The sequence below is a fragment of the Triturus cristatus genome, chromosome 4_1 (genome assembly GCF_964204655.1).
Source record: "Triturus cristatus chromosome 4_1, aTriCri1.1, whole genome shotgun sequence".
In the NCBI taxonomy this organism is placed as follows: Eukaryota; Metazoa; Chordata; class Amphibia; order Caudata; family Salamandridae; genus Triturus; species Triturus cristatus.
The window spans coordinates 675,490,408-675,505,219 of NC_140585.1; the positions used below are offsets into that span (position 1 = coordinate 675,490,408).

At 41.7% G+C, this 14,812-nt stretch overlaps 1 protein-coding gene across 2 annotated transcripts in view; it reads left to right on the forward strand.

The window, feature by feature from the left end:
• The window catches only part of CTTNBP2 (cortactin binding protein 2), a 636,925-nt gene that overhangs the window by 534,586 nt on the left and 87,527 nt on the right, over positions 1-14,812 (forward strand). For both annotated transcript variants that reach the window (XM_085653125.1, XM_085653124.1), the window contains exon 19: positions 7,432-7,617. In XM_085653125.1, coding sequence (XP_085509251.1) covers positions 7,432-7,617 — 186 coding nt within the window. The remainder of the gene's footprint in view (positions 1-7,431; positions 7,618-14,812) is intronic.

The window sequence follows — 14,812 nt, forward strand, 5'->3', positions numbered from 1 at the left end:
AAGTTGGATTGGTCAAACAGATGTTCAGGCCTCCCAAAGTACAGAGATTGTTTTGGTCCATAGTGATTTTGGTGGTGGCATCTAGAAGAGCATCTGAGAGAGCTATTGTTCGGAGGAGGCTTGTATATCAGCATAAACAAGAGTGTGTTGTTTGGGGAGTGAGTGAAGTGTGAAGAAGTGATACACATTCTGCAGCATCAAACTTTTGGAAGCTTGTGGTCTTTAAGAAATTCAACAAAAAAAAATCAATGTGTGTATGCATGCCACAAAGGCATCTCTGATAAAGTGGTATGGCGTTTGATTCATAATTGTGTGTTGAAGGTGGTTGCATTTTCAGTATACTTTGTTATGAATATTAACTTTGAGTTTTGTGGTGACTGCATGGAGAGGAGTGATACATCTGGGACAGAGGTTGGCCCAAGCAGTGCAAAACGTATGGTGTTCATAGTAACACATTGCCATTGTGTTGGACTCTGATATTGCTTTCATTGCGATTCAAGCAAAACAGTATGTACAGATGTAGGATGTGTGATTCTCGGTTGGAATGGACATGTGCTCAAGGAATGAGAATCTTCTAGGAAAAGGATAATTGCAATTTTTTAGTGAATCCAAAAATGTTCCTGTGGTTTGGTATTAGTTGCTATGTTGGTTACAAAGATAAACCGTGGGCACATGCAGGAGAAGTGAGGTGTATGCATTTGTGTTGTAGTGCATTTAGGTGTGTATAGATGTAGTTAGGGCAATTGAGATTGTGGCACAGCAGAAGTAAGATTGAAGAGGGGTATGGGTAGGCACAGGGAATTGCTGCAGTGGAAGGTAAGAGTAAAGGAGGATGCAAGAAATTGGATTCTTACAGCATGTAATGCTGGCCAAGTGCAATGTATGGATTTCCACTTCTGGATTGTCTCAAAGCTAAGCAGGAGCAAGGAGGGTCAATGAAGGGAATTAGCACCTCACTGAAATGGAGGTAAGAGGAGTGCAGTGGAGGTGTAAGGTGCATTAGTTGGAGAGGCGGGGTGGTGGAGAGGGGGCCGTACAGGGGCCAGAGGCTTTCTTGGCCCATTGGAGGCAGTTCTTGAGGGCACAAGGCAAGATGAGGCAGCAACAAACCTTTCCTGTTCTGACCACAGCTAGGTTCAGGGTGAGTGGGCAGAGTTTTAACACTTTTCTCAAGGGTCAAGCCTGCTAGGCCCGTGGTGCAATTTGCTGCTTGCTGTGTATTCCTCTGCACCTAGACCTAGTTAAAACACATCTTGCATCCCTGTAGTGCCACTAAAGGCAAGCTCTTTAAGAACCACAGAAGCACATGGAATGTTAGAGGCAGTAACAGTACCAGTGAACACTAGTGAGCGAGATTTGGTGGTTGGATGGTGAAGCATAGTGGTGCTATTTCGAAAGCATCGTATTTGAGGAGAACTGATGCACCTACATCAAGGGAGCCCTCTCTTGTCGTTATCACCATGTCCATTATGTCGACTAATAGACCGTGTCTATCACACATCTACCCTGTAAAATCCGCTGGAAGATAAAAGCCCTTGATTCAGCCTTTACAGAGGCATCTGTGGCCACTTGAGCCAACGGAAGCTGCCTAGGTGCATGTGCTGCAACCGGTACTGGCCCTTGTGGCTGACCCCTGAAGGTATAGTTAGGCCTGTTTTGGCTTTTGAGAAGTGCTGCTTACTGCCCTCTCCTCTGCATGGCCTGGTATCTGGGAAGTGGAGGCTACCAGAATATTCTGGTAAATGCAGAGGGAGTTGAGGCTGGTAGCTGCTATTGCTGAGTGGAGAAGGGGTGTGGGGAAGGTGTGTGCCTATAATGCTGGGGTAGGCTTGGCTGGCAGCAGCTTGTGGTCTCTTTAGCAGAGTGTAATAGCTATTCTGGTTTACGCTAATAAATTAGCTCCCCTTGCAAGGGAGTAGAAGCCATGACGGCCAAGAAACTACGCTTAGAGACTTTGGGGTCTTGTTTGGAAAAATGAATAGGAGGCTTTCCCTATTCGGTGAGAAAGAGAAAAGTAATGCCCCGGTCCCAGACAATGAAGTGGCAAGCTAGGGTTGGGCTGGAGGAGTCCTTAAGTCGAAGGGCTCATGGGGGCAACATTGCAAAAAAGGAACCCGTAATAATTTTAAACTGGTTTCTTGGAATGCGGCTGGGTTACTGATGGATAGTAATAAAATCTATTTCTGAACAGCTTGAAGGATGACGTAATATGCATCCAAGAAACCTGGCTTACAAATTATTGGACCTTAGAAGGATACTTTGTTTTCAGCTGCACCGCAACCCTTTCTAGGATTGGCCATGCAAATGGAGGTGTTGCAACACTGCTGAGTACCAACTATAGTTGGACAGTTAATGTATTCACACACGGCTCAAAATTGATCCAAGTGGTAAAAATCTTTCTTAAGGAGGAGCAAGATAGTAATGAATTATACTTGATGATTAATGTCTACATCCCCCTCCTGATCCTACTATGTTCAACTGGTAATGGACATGTTTTCCTTGATCTCTAGTATTATGAAGAGAGAGGCTTGTAAATGTATAGTATTAGTAGGTTACCTAAATGCAAAAAGTTCCAATCATGCTTTAAGGTCATTCGCAAATGTACCCAAAGAGAAAGCTTTAAAAATTCCCCCACAATGTTTCCTCTTAACAGTAGAATTGATAAGAGGATTACTACTGCTGGAAGTGTTAAGGAGCAATGAATTCTTAATAGTAAATGGAAGAATATAGAACAATACAACTGCCAATTACTCATAAAGCTTCTTCTAGCTTCTCTATTAATGATTATGTGATCATTCCATTTTCAACATGCAATATGATTTCTGACGTGGATGTTTATGATAATCCCTGTAGTGACCACAAGTTGGTTTCCTGCATGATTGAGGTTGCTCCAGAGGTTGTAGAAGCCAAAAATGTCAAAGATATAACAGTGGGGTCTGAGAGAACAAATTGTAGAACCCATTGGAATTCCAAGTCATCTGGTAAGCTAAAAAGATTGGTGACCAAATTAATAGAGGATCTGCAGTTTATGGGCATTGGCCCCTTATTAAAGCACGGAAACTATATGAAAATGTTGGTCACCACATGTAAAATAAACAACTCTGTCTCCTCTAGGAGACTGTATCATAATCCTGTGTTGCATGTAAATAGGTAAATATACTAGTGAGGGTCCAATTAGTCCTTCTCTCCACAGAACAAAGTCAATTAATTAATCTCCTGAAAAGAAGAAGACATTGTCTGAATTATCCCTAAAAAAGGAGAAAGAAACATTCTCTTCCAAAGATTTTTTAGAGATGCTGGAAAATTATCTCCATTGGTAGTGGCACTAGCGTGAAATCCCTGCCAATTCCGAAAATGGAAGCAGAATTGAGAGCTTTTCTAGTGGAGCTATATTCAAGCAATGCTGGTGCAGAGTGGTATTATATTCCTTCCACTGATCATAACCCTCCTCACCTAGCATACTGCACCCCTACTACAAGAGAGCGAGATTGAGGGTATTATAGGAATTAGATTATCTGAGGCAATGGGGCCTGACGAGATCCCCATCACTGTTATTAAACTGGAGCCTTCTCTTTGGGCTGCATCTGACTCCCCTTTTCCGTATTGTTATCAACTCAGAGTTACACTCCTCTCTTGGTCCAGAAGCATATTAATACAATTACACAAAAAAGGCCTCAAAAATGTCCTCTGTAATTATCTTTAAATAGCTTTGTTGGCCATGTTAGGGAATGTTGAAGAGGAAAAGTTTCTCCCTATAGAACAAGAGGGTTTTAGGAAGAAACATTGTACTCTTGATAATATTTTCATGTTGAAGCTTATTGCGAAAAAGTAAGGTTCCATTTGAGGGCTTAATGTATATGTGGCAATCATAGACTTTTCTACAGCGCTTGGTAGGGTGGACTGCCCAACATTGTGGAAAAAAATTAATTAAGCTAGTCATGCCTGAGACTCTCCTTTTATTAGTAATTGCTCGCCTTTCTTTCACTTGGTGTCAGGTGTTGCTGGGCGCGTATCGGGGATTGTCTTCCATAATTCCAACCAAAAATGGTTTGAAACAGGGTTACCTATTGGCTCCACTACTTTTTTCGTTGTATGTTTCAGACCTCTCTGCCAGTTGAGCAACTAGCAAAGGGGATAGCTCTAGGATAGGTGGTCGTCCCTTTTCCTGCTTGATATACGTGGATGATATCTAAATCCTGGATCTAACCCCCAAGGGCATGAATTGGTTTCTTTACAGCAGTATGTCACCCTTCACTTTTTGAAGATTAATGTCTAAAAAATTAGGGCATTGATCTTTCAATATAGGAAATCATTAATAATGTTTGGGTTTTAGGACTGGATAAGCTGGAGGTCGTTTTTTGTGAAGGCACATATTGATCAAGGTTCCGCCAAGGCTTCCTCACATGCCAATGTTTTGTAAACTTTTCATAACACAATTGTTCAAAGACATTTTCTTCATTTGTTATCAGTTTTTAAGGTGAAAGTTCCTCTGACATTATAATATCTCATTGAATCGATTAACATGTCGAAATGGGATTTCTTGGAGAAAATATACATTATCCTGGGACTTTGTCCATGCACTAAACCAATTCATTCTACAGGAAGCTACACTGGCATGTCTCCCGCACACCCAACTTGAACGTTCCTTAAAGGATGCTTCCAGTTTTATTAGTCAATGATTGGACATAACCTAGTGTATGTCTAAGGAGAAGTGCGAGGTGGTGATCTCTTCCTGCCACATCAAGGTAGCTCAGCTGTACCTGTCTTGGATTCCAGAGCATGGTCTTTGCAATTTCTGCATGTTATTATGAATAAACTTGCTCCAGCTAAAGGTGCTAACTGCAAATTGGTCTGACTCAGGAGATAAAGAGATTGTTTGCAATTTATGCAATACGAATATACAGGATTTTAATCATGTGCGATTTGTTTGCCCCACAATGAATCTTCAGCGCCACCGCATTTTAGGCCAATGTATTTAAGGTATAATATTAAGCCAGCGGTGGTGGAGAAATTCTCGGACCATCACCCAAAAAATGAGGTTATTGGTGCAAATGTTTTTAAGTGTATATTAATCAGATGTGGACCTCTTTTGAGTTCTATAACATAAATAAAGAATTAGATTACTACCTGTGATGAACCAAAAAATGATGACAGGAACTAGTGAAGGGAAATAGGGTACATGCAAGAGAGACAAAAGTACTTGAGACCTGGGAGTGTCTGCTGACCATAAGTTAGAAATCTGGAAGATATAATGGAGAAAACCTCTTGCATGGCACAGTTGTGATAGTACTACATCTTCTTCACAAGCCTATTAGAGATTCCAAAACAGTGCCATGTTGGAAGCATAGTGAGGTGCAAAATCTCATTTGACCTCACATAGATTCAGTGGCAGCACCAGAGTTACATTTATGGGAGGTAAAGGGAATTATTTCAGGTCCCTAGTAGATGGCATAGCTGATGTTAAAATGAGGAAAAGGAAGTGTAATTGTCTCAACTGAAGTCAAATGGAGAATCAGTGTATGAGTCATGATAAGAATGAGTCAAAGGTCCATACAGAAAAACCGCAGGAAATGTGGCATACTTCACTCTTCAAGACTGCTTTCACTTTCAGCTCAAGGAGACAAAAGAAACCCAATCCTATCTGCCTGCCTCTGAAGCCAGTCAACAAACTGAAGAAGCTTAGTACCCACTTTGCATCAACAACTGCATACACTGGATCCTATGGGGAGCGGCATGAGAGAGTTAACCTTAATAGATGTAGGTTAGTACATTGTTGTCCAGAAGCAATAGGTGGCACAAGTTTAAGTAACAGCTTCTCTTAGGCAAAACAGAAAGAAAGGTAGATTAATGATAGAAGTGAATTTCAATATTTGAAGACATCACTAAGAGGAACATTATCATTCACAAATCTTTTGACATCTGTTTATTTTCACTTCACACATTTTGTGCCTGTATCATGCTTGAAGATCACCATCCTGAACCACTCATGTGCATATCCAGAGCATTCGCTGATCTTTAAGGTTCCATAAACATGCAGGTAGCTATAGTCTCAGTCGGGTAGCTATAGCAGCTCAAGAAGTCATTTGCCATTATTTTCCAGCCCACATAAGTGGATTACTATCCAATGTTGCATTGAAAGCTCTATGCCTTATTAAATGACCAGAGTGGTTGAATGTTGGCAAGATGTTGCGTGTTATATAGATTTGATGTTATGAAGAAAATACTGTGATCCAAATCAGAATTGCAAGCAAATGTGTGCATTTCGCCGGGTGATGCCTGATGTCTTAGGTGATAAGGGTCCTAGACAGTGCTTACAATCTATCTTTGAAGAAGTGCTCTACTAATCCAGTGTTTTGATTGGTAAGTGTTGGGGTGACAGTATTGCTTCATAAAGATCCTGACATCAAGCATGCACTGCACAGGTCTGCTTCAACCTATTAAACTATATATAGGTGGATATCCTTACATGATATTTACCACTTAATCCCTAAATACATGTGGAGCACTATGTCTTTCATTTCCCAAAGGGACATAGATCTTTCCCTTTCAGGCTCAATGCACCACCTTGTGCTGTTTTACAAGCTTAATCGAAAGTAGAATGTGCAGTATCCTGGTATGGTAGATTTAAGCTTCATTGATGGCTATCAAAGTCAGGGTTCTTTCAGCAGGTAGTCTCTCAGTCTGGTCCACCCACGTCTCTCACCATGGTCCATCCCAGTCCACTGTGTTTAGTTACTTCCTTGATGTAAAATGACATATCTGCAAAGTATCAACGGGCAGGGTTTTAGAAAAGGGTGTACAATTATAACAGTGATGGATCTTATTTGAGAACATGCTTGTGTGTAGAGAACACATGGTTTATAGTCCTTCACAAGTACATTCTTGTATATTGCTTCATAATTACAAGTGAGCGATTAAGTGGAGATTGCAATATTAATTTCTATATATATGATGGGTGATGCCTGTTTTGTGTTAAATGCAAGTCTGGGTAATTTTTGAGGTCAGTGATCATAGCCCCTGCTGTTGAGATCTGTGTACAGCCAGACAATCATAGGTTTTAGCTTTGGAGTGTGGCTTGACAAGATGAGTGCCATTTAGTTTCGATGACAGTTGCATCTGTCATTTGCAATATTTAAATCCTCAAAACGTCCAGCATATAACCCTTTATAAATGCTGTTTTATTATAATTTTTCTTAATTGCATTTTCGAAGTTCCCCATTGCTGTGGTGCCCTGCACAGATGTTTAGCAAAGTATACAATGGGATAATTTATTGCTTAGGTTTTTGCAAATAGATTTGGCAAAATAGTTCCTTATTTTATTATCAAAGGAATAGTCATAATCTACTGTTTAATTTAGATGTTCGCAAAATGTAAACACTGCTCCTACTTGTTGAAGCAGAACTTTCACTTTGTTGTATTTTTTATTTTCAGAGCTGGATCAGTATACATCCGATTTCAGAGGTGGAAGTTTTCCATTATCAGCGGTTACAAACTACAAGAATAAAAATAGGAAAACTGGAGGGAGTGAATCGTGGAGAAAAGTGAGCACAAGCCCTCGGAAGAAGTCTAGCCATTTGTCTTCACAAGACTGGAATACACTGGAAGGTCATGAGGATGGTATGTACTTGTTGTTATTTAAATGAAAATGCTGCAGTGGCATAATGGAGCCCACACATGTATTATCATAATTTTATTTTGTATTTAATCGAATATTCTTGTGAACTACAGACTCTGTTGGAAAGGACACCGTAATGGATTTATTTATAATCTTAAACTTCTATGAGAAAAGCAAGAGTATGTGCAGAAGACAATTAACGATATAGGAGCATCAGTGTATCTGAAGGAGGAAAGCCCCATGAACAGGAGGAAGGTTCCAACATATAGGTGGGCAAGGAAATTGGGATCATACACAATCCTATGCATATGTGAATAGAAGATGGACATGGTTCAGTTACTTACGTGTTTGTTTAGCAGGCACATTTTAGGTCTGGTTACAGACACTTAACTGCAGTATCTCATGTCTTTCTTCAAAAAAAAGTTCAATAACAACTACATCGTAGGGGTGCTACGATCTTCTTGTATTTTCTGTTTTAGGTATTCTCCTTTTAGATGATGCTAGTTGTTCACAAACTTTTTCGACCCCCGTCTCCCTTGACCTAATGGCCATTGGCCACAGTTTCTCATTATGTTACTTTTTTTGGCGGGTACAAGATGCAAGCCTGGCCTTGAGAGTACTTCCACTTTTTGCTCTGAAAATAATTGGGATGAAGCTGGTTAAGGTATTATAATCATAGGTGAGAGAAATTAAGATCTCCAAAACTAAATTTATTGTTTTTAATCGTCACAAACACTTTAATTGTTGTATAAAGTTGGTCTCTACTTCACTAGAAGAGGTGAAACAATTTGATTACTTGGGGGTAAGGCTGACTAGCACAAAATCATTGACCCCTAAAATAGTAAAAAGTCAGCTTTAATTACATTATGTAGGGACCACCCTAGTTAAAAAGCTAAAGAAGTCAGTCTATAGACCAGTGATTCCAGCGATCCAAGTATATCCTACCCAGGGCATATGATCCACACTTTATGGGGCAGAGCTATGGGGTCACACTAATGACGGTCCTATTGAGAAAAAAAAAGAAAATATATTGATGAGATCCATTTTGGAGCTCCCCCGAAATGCACCATTGATACCAATGTGTTTGAACCTGGGTCTGAAGAGCATCGCTCATTCGATTGGTCTCAGGCCCATGAAAGAATCAGTTTCAGATGTACGATCATCTGACATCAGAGGGCGTATCCAGTGATTCAATTACATTAAGGGTTGGCTGGTCAAATTGGGTATGTGCGACCTCTGCTTTAATCCTGACAGCATTAAAAAAAGTTCCTTAAACCTTCTTAAAAAGAGATACTGGAGTTATGTGAATGACACTTTGTCAAGCAAGAGAACTGCAGGGGAGTTGACAGTCTGGTTTTTGTTTTAAATACCAAATGCACAAGGAAGAATTCTTGAATCGCATTGTACCCCCGCTTGTGAAATCTCTATATCTAAAATTTAGATACAGTATCCTTCCAGTCAACAGTTTTTGCAGCAACTGGAATGATTCCACCATCTCGTCTAGTTGTCTGGCCTGCAAGGTTGTACGTCAAACCGAAGCACACTTATTATTTTTTTGTCCAATATACAAGCAAATCAGAAGAACCTGAATATTGCCAATATGTTGGATTTTGGCTGCCAATCGATTAACCAAGATTACAAGAATTTAAAAAAGTGATTGCACAGAATGTCCAATTTTTGGATTGTCTAGATTCTTGTTATATGCTTGGCGATAAAGAAACAAAGACTTTGAAATTATCAAACGCCAAATGATTCAGTTATGAAGTATTATACACGCTGCTACATCTATATTGTTTTAAACAATGTTAAATAATTTGAAAGAATAAGGATCTCAGCTATTGATAGTAATGTATTTATTATTCAGGGATTTTTTCCTTAAGAAATAGTTGTCTTACTCATGAGAAGCACTCCAGTGCTACTAACTCACACATACCGAAAATAAGTTATAGTGCACTGAGAGTGTCGCTTACTGAGATGAATGAATTTTATTTCTTTTACCTGATCCAAATGGTAGTATCTATGTTCTTAAAGAGTTTTTAATTCTTCCCCAATAGGCAAGTTTTCATTTGAGGTGGAATTGTACTACTTCTTATCATTACACCACACTGTAAATATTTTTGGGAGCTGTGCACTTGACACTTTACTAAATATTAAATCGGATTGGGATCCTCAACATAGTTATGATATGTATTACGGATGCACATGGAATTCAGAATAGGCACCAAAAAAAGGAAATGTGAATTGTGACTAGTTACATTTCTCATGAAATGTTTTGTTTTTATAGTATTATTTCAATTTGAGGATACGAACTTGGGGGATTGTTTTAAATCTATTTGTACTATATGTTGTACTGATTTCATGATTGTCATGGAAAATTGAAAGATACTACTACTAATACTACTATAATTGTAGCTGTGCAAGCAAACCTAGCACCCATCAGTACCTTTTGAGTAGATGAGCAAAGTTTCCATGATGCGAGTTTGAAAACAAAATTATGTTTTATGATAATGTCAACAACATTTGTGTTTAGTTCCTTCCAGCCTATGCCAGTGTGTGTGTGGGGGGGGCATGAGAATTTTAGTTTACAGGGGTGAGGGAATTTATTTTTGAAATGTGCCAAGATTCATGAGTATTTGCCATTAACAAAAATAGGAATGGCTCTGGCTGCACCGACTAAATGAGGGCTGGCTATGGTTCAAGGAAAAAGCCTTCATCTGTGTGACACAAATGAAAGAGCTTCGCTATGAATTTTCCTAATGGCCTGACGCAATCCAGGGTACAGCATGGCATCACTTTTATCAGCAGACACGTGTATTTTACAAAATGGCAATATTCACTTTAAGATCAAATGCATCCACTCACCGAACACCCTTCCTTCCACATTTTAGTTCTATTCCACTCTCCTTTTGTGCAGTGTTAAGCTAAGAAACTGTGCCATGCACCTGCAGTTGCCACAGACTGCTTCACGCCCGCCAATTCACATGCAAAAAAACATGGAGTGCACAATGCACAGGCTCCTTGCGGAACGATGAAAACACAATCTCCGAGCAACGGCCTCACAACAGTCACAGCCTGGCCTTTGGAAGAACAGGCTGTCTCCTCTCACAAGACAAGCAGGAGCCATGCTAATTGATACCATGTATGCATCCCTTCCAGGTGGGGCCAGACGTCCAGCATTTACCGGAACAGTGCCAGGTTTTGGCCATCTGTCCTGGCATCCAGACAGTGTTCTTATTATAAAAACATGCAGGTCCACAATTTGTAAGTCGGGCATGCATATTCGGGTTAAAATGCGGAGCATGCACACATTTCTACTGGTCTCTCATGACATCACAGAGCAGACAAAAAATAATTGCTTTAAAGACTAGCCTTGTGGGAACCACTTCAGGGTAATCAGGCACTAAAGGACAACTCACCTGCATGTTAGCCTGGTTTGGCACCACAGCTAGAGGGGGGGATAACAGACCACTGCAGAGTGGCCCATCGAGGGAAGCATGTTCCAGGTTCCACCTCATTGACAGCGGTCGGTCTGGCTGGCACATTCTGAGTGAGCCGGCGTCTGGACCCAAGGTAGGTAGAAGACTCTAGTGCTCCATGCTAAAGTGCCTTCCACTGAAGAGAGCTGCCTGAACTGTAAAGTGAGTCACCAGTCCCTCCTGTACCCCCTCATGCCCTTTAGTGTAGCAGCGCTAGCACCCGTATTCCGCCACCTCTGAGTGTCACTTATGTGTACACAGACACGGCTGCTGCACTTACAATAACCCGCATCGGCAAGGACTGTGCATGTGATGTACAGCGGTGTCAAGGGCTATGTCTGAGCTGCCCACCTTTCCACTGCAAGGGCGGTGAGCACGGTACGATGCTCACTCCGTGAGGGTGGTACATCAGACGTGGTGACCCACCACTAGAGCTGGGCAGTGAGAGCATCAGCTGTTCCTGTGCTGCCCTAAAGCTATCCACTGGGGCCTTCAGTGGGATAGGGCCGGCCAGTGGTTCCCAAATTGTGTGCTTGCTTCGAGATACCCCTGGCTAGTTTTGAGGGCACACTAGGGTGACGCTGTGCACAGATTGAGACCCACTGGATTAGACATATCCATTTATTTAGATGTATGCTTCAAATATAAATTCACAATTTTTAATTTTTTTGAATTATCTGTTTCATTGCAACGTACTAATTTAGCTTTCTTGAATATATTCATTTTGTATTTTTGCATGACTTAAATTTATTTTCTAGTTAGTTTTAAATCATGAACAGAGCTTCGATAGAATTGAATATCTTTCATTTTCAGTGATTGTTTTTAAACAATAAGAAGTGTTTCACAGAATATAAGGTAGTAAATGAATAGAGGGGCTCGGTTGTAACTGATTAGTTTGACGATGTTCAACAATGTGCAGACAGAATATATAAACTGGAATTAAGTATTTTTAGATAGGAAATACTATCCTTGGACTTTTGAACGAAGTTCAGTAGCTGTAAAAACTTTTCCTTGCTGAAAACTATAGAGAAGGCACAATCCTTCAAGAAGCTTATCTGCATGTCCGAGGACAACATAGCTGCTGAGTCAAGAACCACAGCTTACGTTTCTTTATTGAACATTGCTTCTGTTGTTCAGAAAAGGTATGCAGGTGTATACCTTTAATTAAACTTGTGTAGGCCCTTTTTAGGTCTTGTGACGTAAGCAGCGCATGCGCTGCTCTCGTCTTACGAGGTCTCTTGGAATCGAGACGATTTCAGAAGCCTCGTCTGAGCTCCGCCTTAAGTTTTGATTCGTGCGCGTCGTTTTGCGTCACGAATTATGCCAAAGTCAGTGCAATGATTGCACTGAAGGCATGTCAATAGGCGCTTGTTGACACCCTGTCTCCTTTAAGCCTCGCCCACCGGGATTTGATCTTTTACTTGCAGCGGGAGACAGTGTCTCCTAATTAGCCGCTACGCACTTTAAAAAAAAGAAGTTTAACACTCAGCGCAGCGATCGCATAAAGGACACCACGCTCGGTGTTAAAGTTAGAAAAAAACGAACGTGGTGTCCTTCAAGTGGCGCCGCGCGCTGTTTTGAACAGAAAGCCCGGTATACCGCCTTTTGTTGGCACTCTGAAAGCGCCTCCTCATGGTGCAGTCTTTTGCAGGTGGCTGACATATCGCTCAATTATAGCCCGTTTTTTTTTATTTAATTCTCCAAATCAGTGCATTCTGGAACTTAGTCTTGTGCTTATGTGGAACCCGGCAGATTGACATACCCGATACTTTGTAAAAGGAAAGCACAAAAGTAGGTACGGATGTTACACCATTTCCTATGGCTGCTTTGTTCCCAGCACTGTGACCGAGCAGGAAATAGCTGCTGTTGTCACCAACTTGGAACTGTTTTTGAGACACACTGACAGAGAGCCACAGGGGAAGGGCGTGGGACAAGGAAGCTGGGCATGTGAAACCTAAAGGATGTAACCATGCTGTGGCAACGAGCGTGTTTGTGTAGAGCCAGCCTGCCTCGCACATTAATTACTGTTATTGCGCCACAGCCGATGTGACGATGTGGACAGCTGCGGGATGGGTGTCACCCGAGGCGGGCGAGATCTCACGTCGCTGACAGACTGCAGAGAGCACGCGTCTTGTTTACACCTCCCCAGGTAGCCTCACGTGAAGGTGGAACATACGGCTCCTCTTTCTGAATCTGCTCAACTTAAAAACTCCTCATAGCGCGTGTATGCACGGTGGCAGGTGAGAAATGTACACTTAATTCTGTTTTTGGTTGTTTATGAGACGTGACCGAGTTAAGGGCTTCGAGTGATTCTCCATTCGCATTTATTTTCACAAGGTCAAATAAATTACCTGAGCATGCATGATTTATACTACCTCCTGTAAATAAACACCCTCTTCACTCAACTGTACAGGGCAAGAAGCAACTGATTATATAGCAATCTCGACAAAGGACAGCCTCCGGGGATGAGGGTAACCCGTGGTGGCTGGTCAGGCCGGCGCAGTCACGTGAAACATAAAGCAATTCGGACCAAAATGAATGAACTATTTCCCACAGAAAAACCTTCCCCAGAGCTCTCGCTCGGAAAGTGTCTTTCGTTTTATACTTATGTTTTGGTCAGTAGTAGCAATAACGTGACGTTAAGTGATACTTGCTAGCACACGTCTGTAACTTTTTGCTCCTTCTTTAGAAACTCGACCTGATGGTATTGGAGCGCTTTACATAAGCACCGGTTAGGTTACACATTCAGGCACGAGGAGATTAAGTGATTTGCCCAGAGTCACAGGATGTGGACGCGACCCCGAGGCTCGACCAAAGTCGGCAGTCTAGCCGACGGACCACATCCTCTCCCTTAATCCTTTTGGAGCCTGACTCTGCCCTCCACCCCCACCCAGACACTTATAACCGAAACAGGTCCTAACCTTTTCTAGTAGTGCTGTTTAGGGCAGGTACACAAGCTTCCCTGAGCCTCACCCCTCCAGACCCCTTGTGAAAGTGTGCAGTGAGTGAACAGTTTGGAGAGGGAAGCAGCCAGCAGGGGGGAGGGGTGTGCCGATAGATGTCTGTATCCCGGGTATTGTATTGCTTCTGTCTAGCTGCTTTAGAAACTGATGATGGAGGAGTGACCCCCTAGGAGCGGACTGTCTGGGGTGTGTTGACAGATGTTGGGTGCTTGGTTGTGGTGTTCGAGGTCTCAGTCTGTGCTCCCGAGTGGGGACGTTGCGCTCCCAGGTGTGCATCTGGAGCTCAGAAAGTGAGTCATAAGGTTTCTATGGAGTGTTGTGGAACTTCCGGTGTTTTCAGAGGACTGAGGATTGGTTCTTATGAGTGATTCGGTTGTATGGCATGTTGTTTTGTTTTTAACATATGGACGTATATGGTTGTCATGTACGTCGAGGTACCAAAATGGCAAGGTTAGTGGAAGGAACACTGTACACCAAATAACCTCTATGACATCACATCAGGTCACTTTAAGGAAGTGATATCTTAAGAAGTTGACCTAGACGAAAGCACATAATTGGCATAATTGAATATGGGTAGGAACCCAATAATACGTGCATGATCACGATAACACCACAACAGTTAACCAACAGATACATGTCTGCTTTAGATACCACCTGTAGTTTAAGTTGGGTGGCAGTGTGATATGCCAGGAGAGGCAAAATTACTAATTCCGCTGTTTGTTAAATGAGAAATTGTGTTTCTTTCAATAGGAGGATAC